This window comes from Hesperophylax consimilis, chromosome 1, assembly GCF_061612785.1.
Source record: "Hesperophylax consimilis isolate HC1 chromosome 1, BYU_Hcon_1.0, whole genome shotgun sequence".
Lineage (NCBI taxonomy): Eukaryota > Metazoa > Arthropoda > Insecta > Trichoptera > Limnephilidae > Hesperophylax > Hesperophylax consimilis.
The window spans coordinates 6,105,335-6,122,616 of record NC_142836.1 but is presented as its reverse complement, the minus strand read 5'-3'; the positions used below and the strand labels follow the sequence as shown (position 1 = coordinate 6,122,616).

The following is a 17,282-nucleotide window of genomic DNA, read 5'->3' as shown; positions in this document are numbered from 1 at the left end:
GATGTCTTGTACACAATGGAAAGATGAGCACCTTCTCCATAATGTCTTCCCATTGTTATTGTCTAGATGTAAACTGAATGTTGTGTTTTGTTCTTGAAAATATAATATGGTAAGTATCTGACTCTACTACATATTTAGTTAGATTGGAATGATATGAGCATTGTCCTTGTCTCAGGTACGAGGACTTCAGCGGTGGTTCGGGCTCAGAGGCTGGAGGGGCCTACGAGGCGGGGGCTGCGGGAGGTCCAGTGCTGCAGAGTGTGGTGGTGGTCTCCGGAGCCGCTGGAGGGCCTCCCCCACACCCCAACATGAGGCATCTGCAGAAGGAACGAGTTCACCTGCTAGAGCAACTGGAAGAATGCCCGAGTAGTGGGGATGAGCTTGTTAGTCCAAAGAAAAAATTTAAGGTAAGATTTTTTTTCTATGTGATACTTATTTTATAATAGTAGATAAACAAGAGGAATTAATTGAAAAAGTTTAATTGTTAATAGGCGGAACGATCATCCCTGGGGAGGAGACCTTCCGGTGAAACAGCAAGTAGCCGACACCACCGTGATATATCCCCCTGTGGGAAAAGAAGGCGAGGGAGTGAGGCTTCTCGTCATCACTGGCGTTCCCCCACACCGGTGTCCCGAGCGGGAACACCCCTGCGAGATGAGCGTCCTGACAGCCCACCCCCGGCCGAGCCCCGCCGGACTGTGCCCACTCGCCGCACCATGCCCATGTGCCTACCTCTACCCAGGTTTGCGGCGCAGGTGCTTGCGCGGGTACCCCCCTCCTCGCCGGTGCGTGCCCCTCCCGGCCCCCCTGCGCCCGCCTCTCCGCCCGCCCCGCCTGCCGCTCTGACCTCCCTTGCCCTGGTGCGGCCCCCGCCCTCGCCCGCATCTTCTCCCGGCTCTTCGCCTTCCCCGGCTGAGCCATCTCTGGATGAGAGGATCCGTAGCCTGGACGAGCGCTACGAGAAGTGGTCTGGATCTCGGCTGCCCTCTACCACAGAATGCACGGAACGGTCGAGGTTTCGGCCTCGATTGCTGGATTTGGACATCAATGAAGTGCAACCTTCGGAAGTCATGCGGTCAGTTCTGGCTAAACGATCAGTCTTCGATGAGGATACCAAGAGACTTGAGAACATCTGTGACAAGTATGATACCCCACCACGGCAAGCCTGCGCCTTCTCCAGCCCGTCGAGCACCCGCGTGAGTCCGTCACCGCTGAACTCTCCCCAGTCAGCGGGGCGCTCTCCCTTTGCAGGCTCTCCGTCCGTGTGCGTGCTGAAAGGGGCCGTGCTGGCCACGCCTCCTCCGGCCAAAGGCCTGCAGTACCCCTTCCCCTCGCACCCGCCCAGTGGCCCCCTGCCCGAGGGTGCGCCCCCGCCTCCTCCCGCGCCACCGCCGCCTGCCCCCAGTGAACCTGCCCCCGACACTGACAGCAAGCGGAACACCGACTGTGTTAACATTCCTCGGAACAATAGTAGTATACCTAGTTGTAGCGAACGTGTGCCAGTTAGTGTTAGCTGTAATACGGACATCATGTCGCCGGGCGCGAGTTCTGCCACCCTAAAGATACTTTCTCCGAGAATTGTCGGTTCCAGATTGGAAACTAAAGTTATCAAGAATAGCGAACTGAAATCTCCCACCGGCAAAGATGTTAGTATAGTGAATATTGGTGAATGTGAAACGACACTGAAAAGTGATGAAAAAACTAAAACTAGCCTTGTAAATAGTGATAATTTAGATAGAAGAAAGTGTGAAACTGTTGAAGTTCGGCAGGCTACCTCCGCTGATTCGGAAAAACCTGTCGATGAAACTAGAGACCAAAGCTTTAAAAATAAAATTGTTTCAGAAAAGTGTAATACTGAGTTAAAAAATTGCGATGTTAAACATCATGATAAATCATTTTCGTTAAGTTCTAATCTAGAGAGAAGAAACATTTGCGAGTCACCAAAATCTGAATCTAGATCAAAACGTAACAGTCAAGATAAATCATTAGAAACCAGTGAGAGAAGACGGCTATCCAAAGAAGAAAAAGAAAGAGCTAACGCTGAGAAGGATACTAGAAAAGCTGACGATAGGCGCAAGAAAGATAAAGAAGAATCGAAAGCTGATAATACTCCTAAACACCCATCAGAAAAGGTTCATGAAAAGCCTGAATATGATACCAGCAGTAAAAAATTAGATAAAGAAAAATCTGATGACAAATCTGAAAACGACAGAAGAGGAAAAGACCGATTGGAAAAGGAACGTCTAGAAAAGGAAAGATTAGAAAAGGAATCGTTGGAAAAAGCGAAACGTGAAAAAGAGAAGCTTGAAAGAGACAGACTTGACAAAGAACGACAAGAAAAGGAGCGGGAAAGACTACATAAAGAACGTCTAGAAAAAGAAAAAGTAGAAAAAGAAAGATTAGACCGTGAAAGAAGAGAAAAAGAAAAACAGGAGAGGGAAAAAGAAAAGGAAAAGGAAAGATTAGAAAAAGAGAGAATAGAAAAGGAAAAAGAGAAATTGGAGAAAGAGCGGGTCGAAAAAGAAAAACTAGAATATGAGAGACAACAGAAAGAAAAAGAAAGGTTAGAAAGAATAGAAAAAGAAAAACGTGAAAAGGAAAGAATAGAAAAAGAGCGTTTAGAAAAAATAGAAAATGACAAAAAAGAGAAGGAAAAGCTAGAGAAGGAGAAACAAGAAAAAGAGATACTAGAAAAGGAGAAATTAGAAAAGGAGAAACAAGAAAATGAGAGACAAGAAAAAGAGAGACAAGAAAAAGAGAGACAAGAAAAGGAGAGACAAGAAAAAGAGAGGGAAGAAAAAGAGAGACAAGAAAAAGAAAGACAAGAAAGGGAGAAATTAGAAAAAGAAAAGGCTTTCAAAGAAAAGCAGAGAGTAGAAAAAGAGCGTCTTGAAAAAATAGAGAAAGAACGTAGAGAAAAAGAAATTCTAGACAAAGAAAAATCTGACAGGGAGAAAATAGAGAAAGAAAAATCAGAAAGAATAGGTAACTGCAATGATACCAAATTTGATAAACATGATCGCAGGAAGGATAGATCTGAAAAAGAGTTGAAGAAAGAGAAGCATTCAGATAGAGAGCATGCTGATATTAATGATTCCAGTTTTTCAAGCAAAGACAAGAAGAGAGAGAAAGATGACAATTCCGAGAAATCTGAGATGAATCGTCATCGACATAGGGATGTTCATAAAAAAGATCACATGGATAGTAAAAAAGAAACTATGAGAATTCATGATAATGGCAAAATTAAGGATATCAGCAGAAAGTCTTCTAGGGATGAAACGGTCAGAGAAATAGTCCGAAAAGATTCCAGTGATTCAACAACTTCCCGTCACTCACATGATTCTAGTAGATCCAAGGAACATGACTCATTTGATATTAAAGAAGAGTCTCGCCATTCATCTAGTAAATCATATAAACACCCGCATGAGAATCATAGAAGTCGTCACCACGATAAAGAGTTTTCACCAAAAAGCATAAAAGAAGAGGTTGACACGTCAAGATCTGAGTCCTCTAAAACTAACTGTGTGGATAAGTCCCGGGACAGAAATGTCACCAATGACACAGACAAATCAAGTGTAACTGAAATCAGTTCTAAGGAAAAGCGCTTACTTTCTGATGATAAACAAAGACATTACTCATTGGATTCACACAGTGAACATCGTGGTCCAGAGGCTAAACGAAAAGAAAGATTAAACTCCAGCTGCAGCCTTCCTGCCAATGTCGGTTTGAAGAGAAGAATTAGTTCTCAAGATAGTACTGATTCTACTCAAGACGAAATTAAGAGGCCGAAAATGCACCTTGATAGCAAAAAGCTACCCGAGAGAAGAGACTCTAAAGACTCAATAAAACATTTAGATAAAAGTAAGCACTTCAAATCATTCAAAAATAACATATCAAAACAATTAGAAGACAAAATAAGAGATGACAGAAAAACAATCAGAGAATCTGAGGAGTGTCCAAAAATGAAGGATATCCGTGAAAAAGACAAGGAAATACGGGAAAAAGAAGTAAAAGAAAATGATTTTGTAGAAAAAGAATTAAGTGTTATTATAGAAAATATTGAAATTGACCAAAACAGTGTAGACCATAAAGAGAGTGAACACAGTCGAGTAAATCATGGGAAACTTCAATTATTCTATAAACACAAAAGTAAACATAGCCCCAAGGAATCAGAAGAAGAAATGATTAAAATTGAAGAACCAGTTGTACTATCAGAAGATGACAATAGAGAAAGCGATTTGTCTTTACACAAGGCATTTCTGGCACGTCTTGAGCTTCGGTCTAGTGAAGAAGATGAAAAACAAAGAGCTCTCAAGAAAGAGATGAAAGAGAAGAAACGGCTTCAGCAGTTACAGCAGATTCAGCAACTGCAACAGCAAAATGCTTTACATGATGGGAAGAAACAGAAAAATAATGACGAACGTAAAAAAGATATGAAGGAGAAAAGAATGTCAAATGAACGTAAAAGTCGAGAGGAATGTGGCAACTCTCTAAAACCAGAACTCATGCGCAAAAAACCCAGAAAACTTACAAACAGCACCGATACTTCTGATTCAGATGAACCAAAGAAACATTCAATATTTGACATTCCAGATGAGGGGCCCACCTATATTTCTATGTATGATAAAGTTAAGGCACGTTCCTGTAAAAATATGCAGAAGCAAGAGGAAGAAAAGCGACAGGAGAAGATCAAAGCCAAGTTCAGTCAGTTGAAGCAGAGTCGAGCAAAACGAGAAGAAAAGAAACGGTCTAACAGCTGGGATGAAGATAGTGACTCTGACAGAGAACATAAGAAGTCTTCTTCTAAATCAATGATTGCCAGCTCTTCAGAAGATGAATTCCGACGCCGCCATAGAGATCTTATGGTCAACCTAACAACAGATTCTGAAAATGATCATGACAGATTTAAATTCAATCAAAGGAAACTCATGGAGATGTGTGATGGGGAAAGCACTGATGACACTCGCAGCAAGATGATCCCGAGGAAAAATTCCCATTCTCGCATAATGTCCGATACCTCTGATGACGAGGCTTTCAGAAGGTCCATGGAATCAATGAAGAAGTACCCCGATCATCACGAAGTTAGGAAGCAATTGAAAACATTGAAAAAAGAAAAGGCCATGGACATCAAGGAAGAGCCAGATGACAGCGTTTATGATTCAAAGCCATACAACATGAAATCACTACATGAAAAGAATATTCAGTTATGCAACGCGATTCTTGAAGAGGAAAGTCAGATAAAGTCAATCGTTGACACCAAGCTTCTAATCTTAGCAGAAATTAAAAATGAACCTTTATTCAAATTGGAAAATAACTATGACATCACACCTCCAAAATATGAAGATATAAAGCCTGCCAAATACAGCGATAATATCAAAGAAACCAAATATGATGAAATTGCAAAGCCAATGAAATACGATGACTTGAAACCCTCCAAGTATGAAGAAATTAAACCAACCCATTGTGACATATCGTCAGAAGGTGAAGGGATAATTTCTGATTCAATGCATAAATTCAGTTATTCGGAAATTCGGAAAAAGCATAAGAAAAAACAAAAACGTCAAAAATGCTATCCTTCAGATGATGAGGCCAAAAGTGATTTCCATGAGAAAATGCAAATTATCAACAGTATCCAAATAGCAAACTTCAAAAGCAAAGATAATTCTGAAAAGCGTAAACATGCAAATAAAAAAGAAAAGAAACGTGAAAAACTTAAAAGTGATATGTCAGAATCACTCAGTGATAAAGATAAGTTAAAGAAACCAAAGAAATTGCTGGATCGTACAGAGCAACGTTCTGAAGTAATAATCAACATCAAGCGGGGAGAGAAAATGCAAGACATCTTCGGTCCCTTTTCTGATGAATCCGATGTATGCAACAAAGAATTCCCACCTACTCTGGATATTTCCAATTCAAGAGACAAAAGTAACCAGTTCTTTTCATCCAAAACCTTTCCATCTGATTCTGATAGTGTTTCTAATATGGATTCTAAATCCATTACAGAAGTTACAAAAATTATTACAGAAGTTACAAATAAAGACAAATTTAAAGAAGAAATCAAGCGCAGGAAAGAGAAAAAGCGTAAAGAACGGAAGATCTTTGTTAAAGATGATGAAAATAGCTTGGACATTGACGCAGCCAGCAAAGCAATTGAAGCAAACTTGTTTGCTGATACAATTCCTAATATAAGAAGGCCTCTTGACAAAGTGGACTTGTCGTCATCCATCAATACTTCCATGGATAGTGATGTGTTTAGGTTTACAGATGGTGATGACAGCAGAGAATCTTCTCTAATTCCTGCAGTACATAGAATAATCGACCACAATAAAAAAGAACTAAAAGAAAAGAAGAAGAAGAAGAAAAAGAATAAAGAAGATAGACAGAACCGCAAAGAACACCATCATTACCACCATCACTATGACAAAATTGACCTTAGTTTTGAGAAAGAAACGAAAATTCCCTCAGATATGTACAAGAATGATCTTGTTATTTCCACTGATGTTGAGAAACCTGAAGTAGAGCAAAAAGCAGAATGTACACCTGCATTGCCTTCTCCAAGTCTCCCAAGGTTACTGGACAGCCCTCCACCTATAAAAACTCCTTGCAACCCCATTGTATCCAGTATAGTAAGTACAGTACCAAAGGATACATCACTCACTCCTCCACCAACTATAACAGCCAACTGCAAACCTGCAGAAGCCAGACGCTTGTCTGAGAAATTTATCCCAGGATTCGGTGGAGATATAGACGAGACTATTAGTGAGAACGCAGTGAAGAGCATATCTGATTTCGAAAGCCCTATTATGGATAGAAAAGATAGCGTAAATGATTCCAGCATAAATTCATCCGTAGACTGTAATAATCAAAAAACAGAAGAAAAGGTGGATGAAAAGCCCAGAGCTATTATTTCACAAGAAGAAACAGAAGATGCTGTTGCGGCACTACTTGGTGAAAGTTTCGGTGGAAGAAGTGATGGATTCAGCGATTGCTACAGTGAGAATACCCAAAGTCCATCTGCACAAGCACCAACCATTTCTTCGGGAACTACAGATAACATTCCTGATGAAGAAGCTGAAGAAATGCGTCAAGCTGTCCAAAGTCTCAATGCAAGTGAGCTAGAAATTAAGCCTGATACACCCCTGTCTGAGAATGACTTACAGATAGATACTGACACTGATGATGGGGAAGAGTCGAGACACGAACAACGACCTAAAACCCCTGATGCAACTATTCCAAAGGAGGGCAATCCAACTCCTCCATTCATGCCAACATACCAACAGCAACAACCGGCTCCTTTACCTAGTAAATTAGCCCACCCATCTGAGACGCCAGTAATTGCTAATGTCTCATTACCAAAGCAACCATCTCCTATAGAAAAGTTACCCTCTAATGAAATTTCAAAGAACAAACTTGAAGAAAATATTGTGCCTCCTAAATTATCTGAGAAAGTTCAACAGATTCCTATTTCAACACCAACAGTTATTTCGAAAACCTGGACTTTAGGAGCTCATAAGATTAGTGAACAGCCAGTCTTAATAAGCACAACCCCTATTAGCAGAGAGGATAAACCTGTGCATATTGCTACTTCCATCTTACATCTGAAAAGTGTACCACAGCTGCATAACCAAGGCAGAGCAATTCTAGGAGCGCCCTCCAAGTTACCTCCATCCTTCCAAGTAATGAATTCAACCAGACCTGCCGGAAGCTTCCATGTCCAGCCTCCAACCATTAACATACCCGAACAACACATGTTCTACCAGAGGCAACCCGGCATACTTATATCTCCCAGGATGGCTACTGATATACGATTGCAATCACCTAAGTCTCAACATGGAGAAATGCCTCAAAAGTTAACAAACATGACTATTCTGACAACTGGATCACCTGGACTGAATTCTCCATCAGGTTTGAGTTCTCCTTCCGCCATGCAGCAGAGGTCGCCAAATCAAATAACTGTTGTCAGAATGCAGCAACCTCCTCTGAGTCCCATACAAACATCGCATTTACCAATGGGAAATCCAAATCGATCGATGCTCTCACCTGGCCAGCAAAACACTATTTTGTTCCAAAATCCTAATCACAACATGCAGCTTAATAGATTACCAATAACACCTGTTTTGGCACCAATTTCCAAACCACTGCACTCAAATAGTATGAGCATGCAACAACCCAAAAGTGCAACGACCAGTGGAAATTCGGCAATTCTACACCCTCCTAAACTGATAGCATCTACAGAGGTACGCAAGAATGATATGAGAGTGGGCCAAGATAATATCATTTTAGGTGGACCCAAAATAATTTACCCCTCATCGGCAATAATGCCAACACAGAATCAAACTATTTTGGCACAAAACAGACTTATGTCCGCAGCTGGTAATTTCGGTTCTCACGTCACTTCAGTTCCGATACTAGTCAATAAATCGGTGATTAATCAAGCTGTGTCTGCTGAGAAAGCTGCTAATGCATTTAATCATATGAATGGTCCTGAAACATCCAAGATGACATCTGTAGCAATTCAGGTGGCTCCTCTAGGACTTCATAACCAACCAACACTTCTGCAAATAAATCCTGCAAACCCTCAGCCTCCCACTGTGATGACAAATACTGTACCTACAAAAACTGATAAGCAGACACAATCTTTAATGACCATCACTCCACCAAATAACTTGCTGAAATTGGTGACTCCGACCATTGTTGACAGTTTGGCGCGTGTTGAACACAGAAAAGATTTGCCAAATCCATCCGCTTATTCACCTTCAATTACAAAATCAGCAACTATCGATACTACCAAGTTTACACACATTGCCTTTACGGCTGCCCAATCTACTTCTGTCAACATAAATACTAATACCACTCCAGTTGTTATTAAGTCTGATAGTCTACCTGCCCTTCAACTTATAACTCCTGCAACACCGGCTACTCCTGATTCAGTGGTCAAGATGTCTGTTCATGACAGCCTCAGCGAAAAGCTAACATCCCCTCAAGAAGTCAAGTCTCCTGTTGTATTATCAAAGACACCAGTTACACCACAAATCGAAAAATCTAAATGTGAAACTGATTTTGAAGAACTTCTAAAGCAAAGTGCATGTGAAACGAAAATAGAAAAACCACAACCAATTTCACCAATCAAACAATCTGTCAACCTTCTTATGGACCACAAAAAGGAGGTTGTTATTCCAGATTTCAAACATGTTGTCGATGTTAAACAAATTGATACACCAGCTATATCAGCCACTGAGGAAAAGGTTCTGCTTATTGATATCAACCACAAAGAAAATTCAGATTCTAAAGAGGATAGTGATAATTGGTCGGCAAAGGAAGTGAACATCGATTCTGTTATCAAAAAGGTTGATGCCTTATGCTCTGCAAGTGAATTATCTGATGACTCCGATGTAGCAAAAACAGATTGGCAATTGAAGAACGAGCCAGTGGACAAGGAAACTAAAGAAAATATGCTTGAAAATACACTTGTTATCAATTCTAAGCCTACAGATTTCATCAATCAAACCACAGGGAACATGGGTGCAAAGGTCAATGCTAAAAGGGGAGGGCGTAGTAGAGGGCGTAAAGTACCAGATGGAGTTTCGGAGCGAGTGCAAACCAGACAAGGCAACAAGCCCACCAGAGGGGGGTCTTCCACTTCACCTAGGAGGGGACGAGGCCGAGTCAAAGTGGACAGCAAATCTCGCTCTGTCACAGCTCCAGGTGTTCACTTGCCCGGGGATGTTTACGACTTCCATGAAGATTCTGGGGATGAAGCCGATGATACTCCTCAAAACAAGAATGAGGCTAGACCTCGTTTGATATTGACAATTAAGAGCCCCATGACTGGAAGTTTGCCTCCCACTGTCACACCAGCTGTTGCCACACTTGCAGTTCCACCCAAGGAGATTGCCCCACTTACACCTTTCAAGCCATCAACATCTCCTGGACAGACTTTGTCCAAAGAAGAAAAAGACGACTTCTTGTCACCAATGGCCAATACACGAAAATCAAGACGACTTTTGGAAAAGGATGTCACCAGAAATTCTGTTGATGATGTTATTGAGGATGTTGTTAAAAATTCTTCAATGCAAATTCGGCCACTCATTGGTGTCAAAGATTCAGGTCCAGTTCGTAGGTCCACTAGACAGAACCTAACCAAATCTCAAGGTTCTGATAAGGCTAACGATGTACGCAAATCTCCAAGGGCAAATAAGAAATCCAAAGATCGAAGAGGATCTGAGACATCAGTGGACAGCAGTGATGAGCGAACTGCTAAGAAAGATCCTCTGGAATTAATTGAGACTGATACTAAATCACCCAAGACATCAGAGAACCTTATTAAACCTGAAACTTCTGAAACAAAATCTGATACTGTTACTCCAGTTATTGTTACTCCAATTCAAAGCACTATTACAAAGCCACCAAAGAAGATGATAAGTGAAATTAATGCCAAACTGAATAATATTCAAGTAAATAAAATACCATCTACAGAAGTGAATGAGAAACCAGATGTTATTGCAAATGAGATAAAACCTGAACCACAAACCATAGTACCCCCACCACAAGTAGCAAGAGAAGAAATTCCTATAATTGAGAAGTGTTCAATTGCTGCTCCACCAACAATTATTATTCAAGATCCTAAAGTAAACATTGTGAAGCCTAATGAAGAGCCAAAGATGACGGGTGAAGCTGGAGAGGAGTTGATGTTAGACCCCGCTACAGGCGAGATGGTGTTCATGAAGAGGGGAACTGATGGAACCTTTGTTCCTATTTCGGGAGCTAGGTCCACTCCTGTGCTTGCTGCTAGTGGGCTACCGGCACCTGCCAGTGCTATCAAGTAAGTACATATATACTAAAATACATTCAACTGTAAATTGGTAAAACACCAAACCACATTTTTGGGAATGTTACTTTTTAGTGGTTTCATATTATTTTTTTATAGTCTTTAAATTAGGCATTTTTAAAACTGAAAATAAATGTTCAACTTTTCGGTTATTTTAAGAAAACTGTAGGTGAAATTACTCAACTGACAAATATCTCATAATAAATATAATTGTAATATTTTACATCAAACTTTAGAAAAATAAATAATCACTATCATAATAAACTATAAAATTTTAAATTAGCTTTACAAATCTGTAAATTGTCTATATTGTCTCAAAGTATTGGTTGTGTGGCTCGGAAGTATTTTACCTATTTACAGTCATGCAAAATTCGTACCTTGCATTCTTAACATTCCATTGAAAAGAGTAGGTTTTTGTACAAAACTAAACTGTTTTATTTTTTCAGAATTAATATTGATGCCAAGCCTCAAGTACCAAGTTTACCAATTCCCAAGCAACAGCCAACTTGCATTACTTCTGTGGCTTCTACCATTCAGAGCACCATTCAAGAGACTGCCTTCGCCACATCCGTTGTCAAGACTACCATCTCCAATATCCACCCGCCGAGGATACAGACTGCACCATTGCCAACACCTTACCCTCTGCCACCCAATGTCGTTGCACAAACCATCCGATCGGAAACAAAGATCAATATTCCGACTTCCACCATCATGTCGCCAATAGTTACCAACACTCAGAATGCAATGCCAGTTCAATCCATGCAGAATGTCGTGACTGCGAATCAAATAGGATATTTGGGGAAATCCTCAAATATTCATGTTCCTATTAGTCATATTGTCAATTCTACTCCGATAGTGATGTCAAAACCTCCAATGGTATCAGCAAAGGCTAATGTGATCCAGACGGGAGGGATGCAACCGCAACAGCAGATGATGGTACTGAAGACAGGACTGGGCGGGGTGAAGGTTGCCCAGGGCCCACTGTCTCCGAGACTGCAGCAGAGTCTGGCTTCTAAGGGACTGCCTCAGGGACAGATGAAGCCCACACCGATGCAACCGCAACTAGGGCATCTATCTCACAAGCTCCTTCGACCGGGCTGTGTGGGTGCAGGCCCTTTGGGGCCCAGCCTCCCGAGGGGGGCTCAGGGACAACATGCAAGCCCTCCTCTGCACAAGCACCATATCGCTCCTCAGCCTGTCATCGCAGGTTGGCATATACACATACCTAATTTGAAAACATACTTACTTAACACATTTTGCATGGCGTTTAGTAAAATTCATTGTACATAATTATATAATACTTAATATATTTGTGTTTTGTTACAGGAGCCAACAGTTCTCGAGTGGGTCTTACAGCTGTACCCGCCGTCAGCCCACAGGGACAGATAGCATTGGTAAGTTCAATTTTTCTTGGGTATTTACTAATAATTTTTAAGGAAGTGTTACATGCAACATTTTTACTATGAAGATCAGTTGATAATATTGTTGCCAGTCTAAAGATATAATAGTATCACTTAAAATATCTTCAGTGCTCTCCTGCAAAGTATGACCGAGATGAATGTAGATGGATTCATATTGTGTTCAGCTTGTTGTGTAAAATCATATAGTTAGATCTGCTAAAAACTAATGTTGAAATAGGAAAAGGACCTATCAATGTCAACATTGACTATTTTGACATCAGTAATATGGCGTTAGGAATATCAACATTGTTGTGGTTTTGTATTTCTTTAAATTGGTTAATATGAGGAGTTTTCTTCTTTTAATAATGAAATTTTGCTCTTTTTTAAGAACTTTGGTACACTTAATTCAGTTCTGGAAAATACTTCAAACTGGATATTCTATAGTGTTGACCTATATAGAATCTACAAACTTGGTTATTTTTTGCAGCAAGCCGAGGATAATCTTTGGTTTGATTCCTTGTTAAAATACAGTTGTATCCAATATATGCCTGTTATATTCACTATCATCAACTGTAACATCTGTTTGTGCACATTGAGTGGATGTGTTCTCATGATGTTTAATATTTTGGACGCAGCAGTCAGGAGATTTGATTGGGATTCCTCGTTCTCCCCCACCGGCTCACCAACAGACATCGCCCGTCACTCCGGTATACTAACACTCTCATATTATGCAATAATACTAACACCGCATCATATGTCCTGTACCATTGGCACTGTTTGTTTGTCTGGGTGTTTTGATATTGTTGGTTAAGTTTGATGAAGTTTCAACCCTCACTCAGCATCACAGCAGCCAGAGTAGCAGTCCCCTTAAGCCCTTCTTCCCCAGGGATACACAAGTATCCGATACTCTGCACAGAGGTTCATACACAGGCACACGTTGCCGACATTCTTCAGTCGACGCCAGTCTTCTACAACTGGCCGGTCCAAGTCGCTACCACTCACGTCGTCGAGACTTTAAACATGGCCAAGTAATTAATAAATATAGTAGTCTGGCAAAAATGATAGCCTCGTCGTCATTTGTGTCAGACATTTTGAAAAAATGCGCGTGCTTTATATAATGTTATGAAGAAAAGAGTCTACGCAGCAGTTATGAGTAAAATAACAGCTACAGCAGTTGTGAGTGAGGTTATGAAAGCTAGTTTTGACATTTCGATAGATGGTTGCGACGCTGGTCTTGTGATTACTTGTGTATTCCTGTGGAAGAAGGGTTTTAGATGAAATAATGACTTTACAATCAATGTTAATGTGCTTTTGTGCTGCGGTGGGAATCAATCCCACAACCTCTCAACCAACTTCCAACTTGTATACCATAATGCTACATGAAAATTTGTTACACATTATCAAGTATTGGTGATAGATATCAACAAAAAAATTTATATGTACAAGCTTACTGTTTTTTCTTGTTGCTTGAATTTGGCATTATCTGACCAGATCAAACTAAAAGGAATTATGAGAGTCGTATAACCAAGAATGACAGATAATCCGTAACTTAAGGAAACCAGTTGTTAACAGCGCCCTTGATGTGATTCTTAACAAAAACGGCGCTGTATAAATTATCCGATTATTATTGTTATTAAGTGCTGTAAAACAAAAATAAGATTGACTTTTTATTTAGAATGAATTAAAATTTTTATTTATATCTAGATATTCACAAAGTACTGTGAGTAAAAGTATAATAAATTATTGATTTTAAAAACAGTTCGAACTGGCTACAACGTCATTACTCTGTAGAAAGCTTTACTGGCTGGTAAGACAACTGTCACCGATGTTGGCTGCCATGAAGTCGCTAACACCATATTCACAAACAAAAATGAATGTGTCTTTTGGCGGCAAATCAAAAATGGCATATTTAAAAAAAAGTGAAAGTACCCTATTGGGACAGTGTCTATATTGACAGTGAAAAGTAGGCATAGATCTTGTTGCCTTTATACACCTTCACCATACTGAGCCTTAGCCTGTACTGAGCCACTGTTTTGCGTTTCATTTGACAGGGCGAAGGAGTATACCCCCACTTTGCGCACCAGCACTACCAACATTACTTCAGGGCTCACCAAGATGCCCGAGCCACTCCATCGCCATACGTCGCAAGGTAAACAAACAACCCTTCATTATATTATTGTTGTCCAAATGCTAGAAAATACAATCAAATACATACCAGCAAAGATGGCGGTACTCATCAATAAAAGCTAGTGAATGTAGTTGTGCATCTTTTGACCGTTACTCAATAAGTTTCGGCCATTTTGGACGTGCAGTTTTTAGTTGAGAGTCGTTTGAGTGAGTCGATGTGTGTGTTTTTGTGAAAATAGAATAAATTGAGTATTAAGCTTTTGTTAAATTTTTAGTTTTTGAAAGGCAATACGCCTACGCAAATCAAAAATGAGTTGGACTCTGTGTATGGTGACTCTGCACAATCATTTACCACAGTGAAATTTTGGGCAGCTGTATTTAAATGTGGCCGTAAGAGCTTGGGAGACGATGAACATTGGGGACGTCCAAAAACTGCAACTACTGACGATAACATTGATAAACTTCACTAAATAGTGTTTAGACGACCGCCGAATTAAAGTGAGATAGATATCAGAGGTTATGAAAATGTCCAAAGAACGTGTCTGTCACATATTAAATCAAGATTTAGACGTGAGAAAACTGTACGCGCGTTGGGTGCCGTGTTTGCTCACGTTAGACCAAAAACGTGTTCGAATGAACATTTCCAACGCTCTGTTGGCGCAGTTTAGGCGCAATAAATCGAGTTTTGGCGCTGATTAATTACTGTAGATGAAACTTGGATACACTATTATACACCCGAAACAAAAATACAGTCAAAACAGTGGACTGTAAAGGGGGAACCGGCTCCAAAAAAAACAAAAACTGCTTTCTCAGCTGAGAAAGTGATGGCGACAATTTTTTGGGATAGTCATGAAGTTATCTTAATTGATTATCTTCAAAAAGGAAAAACTATTACAGGAGCATACTACGTATCATTACTTTACAAGCTGAAGGCAGAAATTGCGGAAAAATGGCCACATTTGCAGAAAAAGAAAATCCTGTTTCACCAAGACAAAGCGCCGTCTCACACCTCAGCGGTTGCCATGGCAAAAATCCAAGAATTACGGTTTGAACTGCTTGACCATCCGCCTTACTCACCAGATCTAGCCCCAAGCGACTTCTTTTTGTTCCCTAATCTGAAAACTGCTCTCAGAGGACAGAGATTTTCGTCAAATGAGGAGGCAATCACCTTTGTGAACAATTTCCAGAGAAAAACGCCGAGTACTATTTGGACAGGTTAGAGAGATGGGAGCATCACTGGGAGAAGTGTGTAGAGTAACAAGGAGACAAAAAATTCTTTTTTTCATTGTTATGTCGGAAACTTTTCAGACCACCCTCGTATATAATATCTCATACCATCTACAAGACATACAAAGGCTTCACAAACATTTACTAGTCATTAAAGATTATACCATTTTTTGTTCTATATTGACGAGTGGAAATGGTCAATGTTTGGTTACTAGATTCCCAAAGAGCACTTTCCAACATAAAGTTGCCATAGTCTGAGCTCTGGTCAGTGATACTCTTCAAAAATAAGTTTCTATACAATAGTTGATACAAGTAATGGTAAGTATGCCTCATCCAATACCATATAAAAAAAACCACTAAAATAGGTTCTAAGGCTAGTTTTTTTTTTATTTCTAACTACATAAACCCAAACTAAGAACCTACTATACAAAATAGGTTCTTAAGTTATAAGTTTGGGTTTTATTAGAAAAGAAAGAAAAACTAAACAGTGTTTTTAAAAAAAATAATTTGTTCCTATTGTGCCGTGATGATGTACGTCTGTGCGTATTTACCCAAGTAATAGTTGTTTTAACTTCTTTTTTGTTGTAATCCAGGTCACCACTGGGAGCCGAGGGTTCTGAAGCTTCTAGTCCACCGCTGGAGCTGCGCCGGCCTCCATGTGCTCGGGTTCCACATCCCGCTCACTCACCATCTCTGAGCGACAGGAGCACCGGTATGTATTTTTATCCAAGTCTCTGCCATTGATTTGAGGATGTAAAAGAGCACCCCTTTATTCTAGGCAACTATGTCACCACCCAAATTTTACGCTAGCTAACATTCAAACCTAATGAAAATTTTTCAGGTCATTTTATAAAGGTTCTCTGATAGATTCTAATATTAAACAATAAAATATATATTTTATTTCTTGGAATATCTTAATGAGTAAAACCCAAATTTAATTATTGAAGACAATTAATTCGAACCCCGATAATTCGAAAAAACGCATAATTCGAAATTTATCCAAAAAAATATCCACAAAATTTTTTTTTCTTAAAAAATGGTTTTTTAATTCAAAATTCGAAATTTATTTTTGTCCGCGCACGAAAATTTGTTTGCGTGATTCGAAAAACTTCGATTTTTGCGAAAATAAATCATAAAATTTCGTAAATCTGATTCTAAAAGACAGCCATGACGGCGATTATTTAAAAGATCCAGCGCGACGGAAATTGGCCGCAAAATTTCGATTCACACGGAAATATGACGTATTTTTCCAAAATTTACTTAAATTATCTGAATTTAAAGGGTCGGCTGTGACCGAAATCGTATATACATAAATGTATCGTATTTTTCGAATATCCGAGTTTAAAGGACCGGCTGCGACATTAATCGGCCTCAAAAAATTTCATTTACGCGGAAATGTGTGGTATTTTTATGAATTTGCTTAGAATAACTGAACTTGAAGGGCAGATCGCGGCGAAAATCGGCTGCAAAAATTTGATTTAAACGGGAATAATTCTTATCAATACGAATTTACTCCAAAGATACCACCGAATTCGAAGGGGCGGCTGAGGAACTCGATTTTCGCTGTCTTTTTTTTTTTTTCATAAAATTTCGAATTACTTGAGAATTTGTTAATTCGAAATTTGATTTTTGATGTCGTTTTTGATGTTGTTTTTGATTTGGAGTTAACGAGGTTCTACTGTATTAGCGTAGACAATATA

The 17,282-nt window shown here is 39.8% G+C and overlaps 1 protein-coding gene across 3 annotated transcripts in view; it reads left to right on the top strand.

Annotated features, from left to right (window-relative positions):
• spen (spen family transcriptional repressor split ends) overlaps window positions 1-17,282 on the top strand; it is a 185,716-nt gene that overhangs the window by 157,483 nt on the left and 10,951 nt on the right. For 2 of the 3 annotated variants that reach the window (XM_089641797.1, XM_089641690.1), the window contains 7 exons: window positions 176-407; window positions 492-10,822; window positions 11,275-12,035; window positions 12,155-12,222; window positions 12,864-12,935; window positions 14,280-14,377; window positions 16,176-16,294. In XM_089641797.1, coding sequence (XP_089497923.1) covers window positions 176-407; window positions 492-10,822; window positions 11,275-12,035; window positions 12,155-12,222; window positions 12,864-12,935; window positions 14,280-14,377; window positions 16,176-16,294 — 11,681 coding nt within the window. The remainder of the gene's footprint in view (window positions 1-175; window positions 408-491; window positions 10,823-11,274; window positions 12,036-12,154; window positions 12,223-12,863; window positions 12,936-14,279; window positions 14,378-16,175; window positions 16,295-17,282) is intronic. The other variant, XM_089641752.1, reaches the window with a different exon arrangement.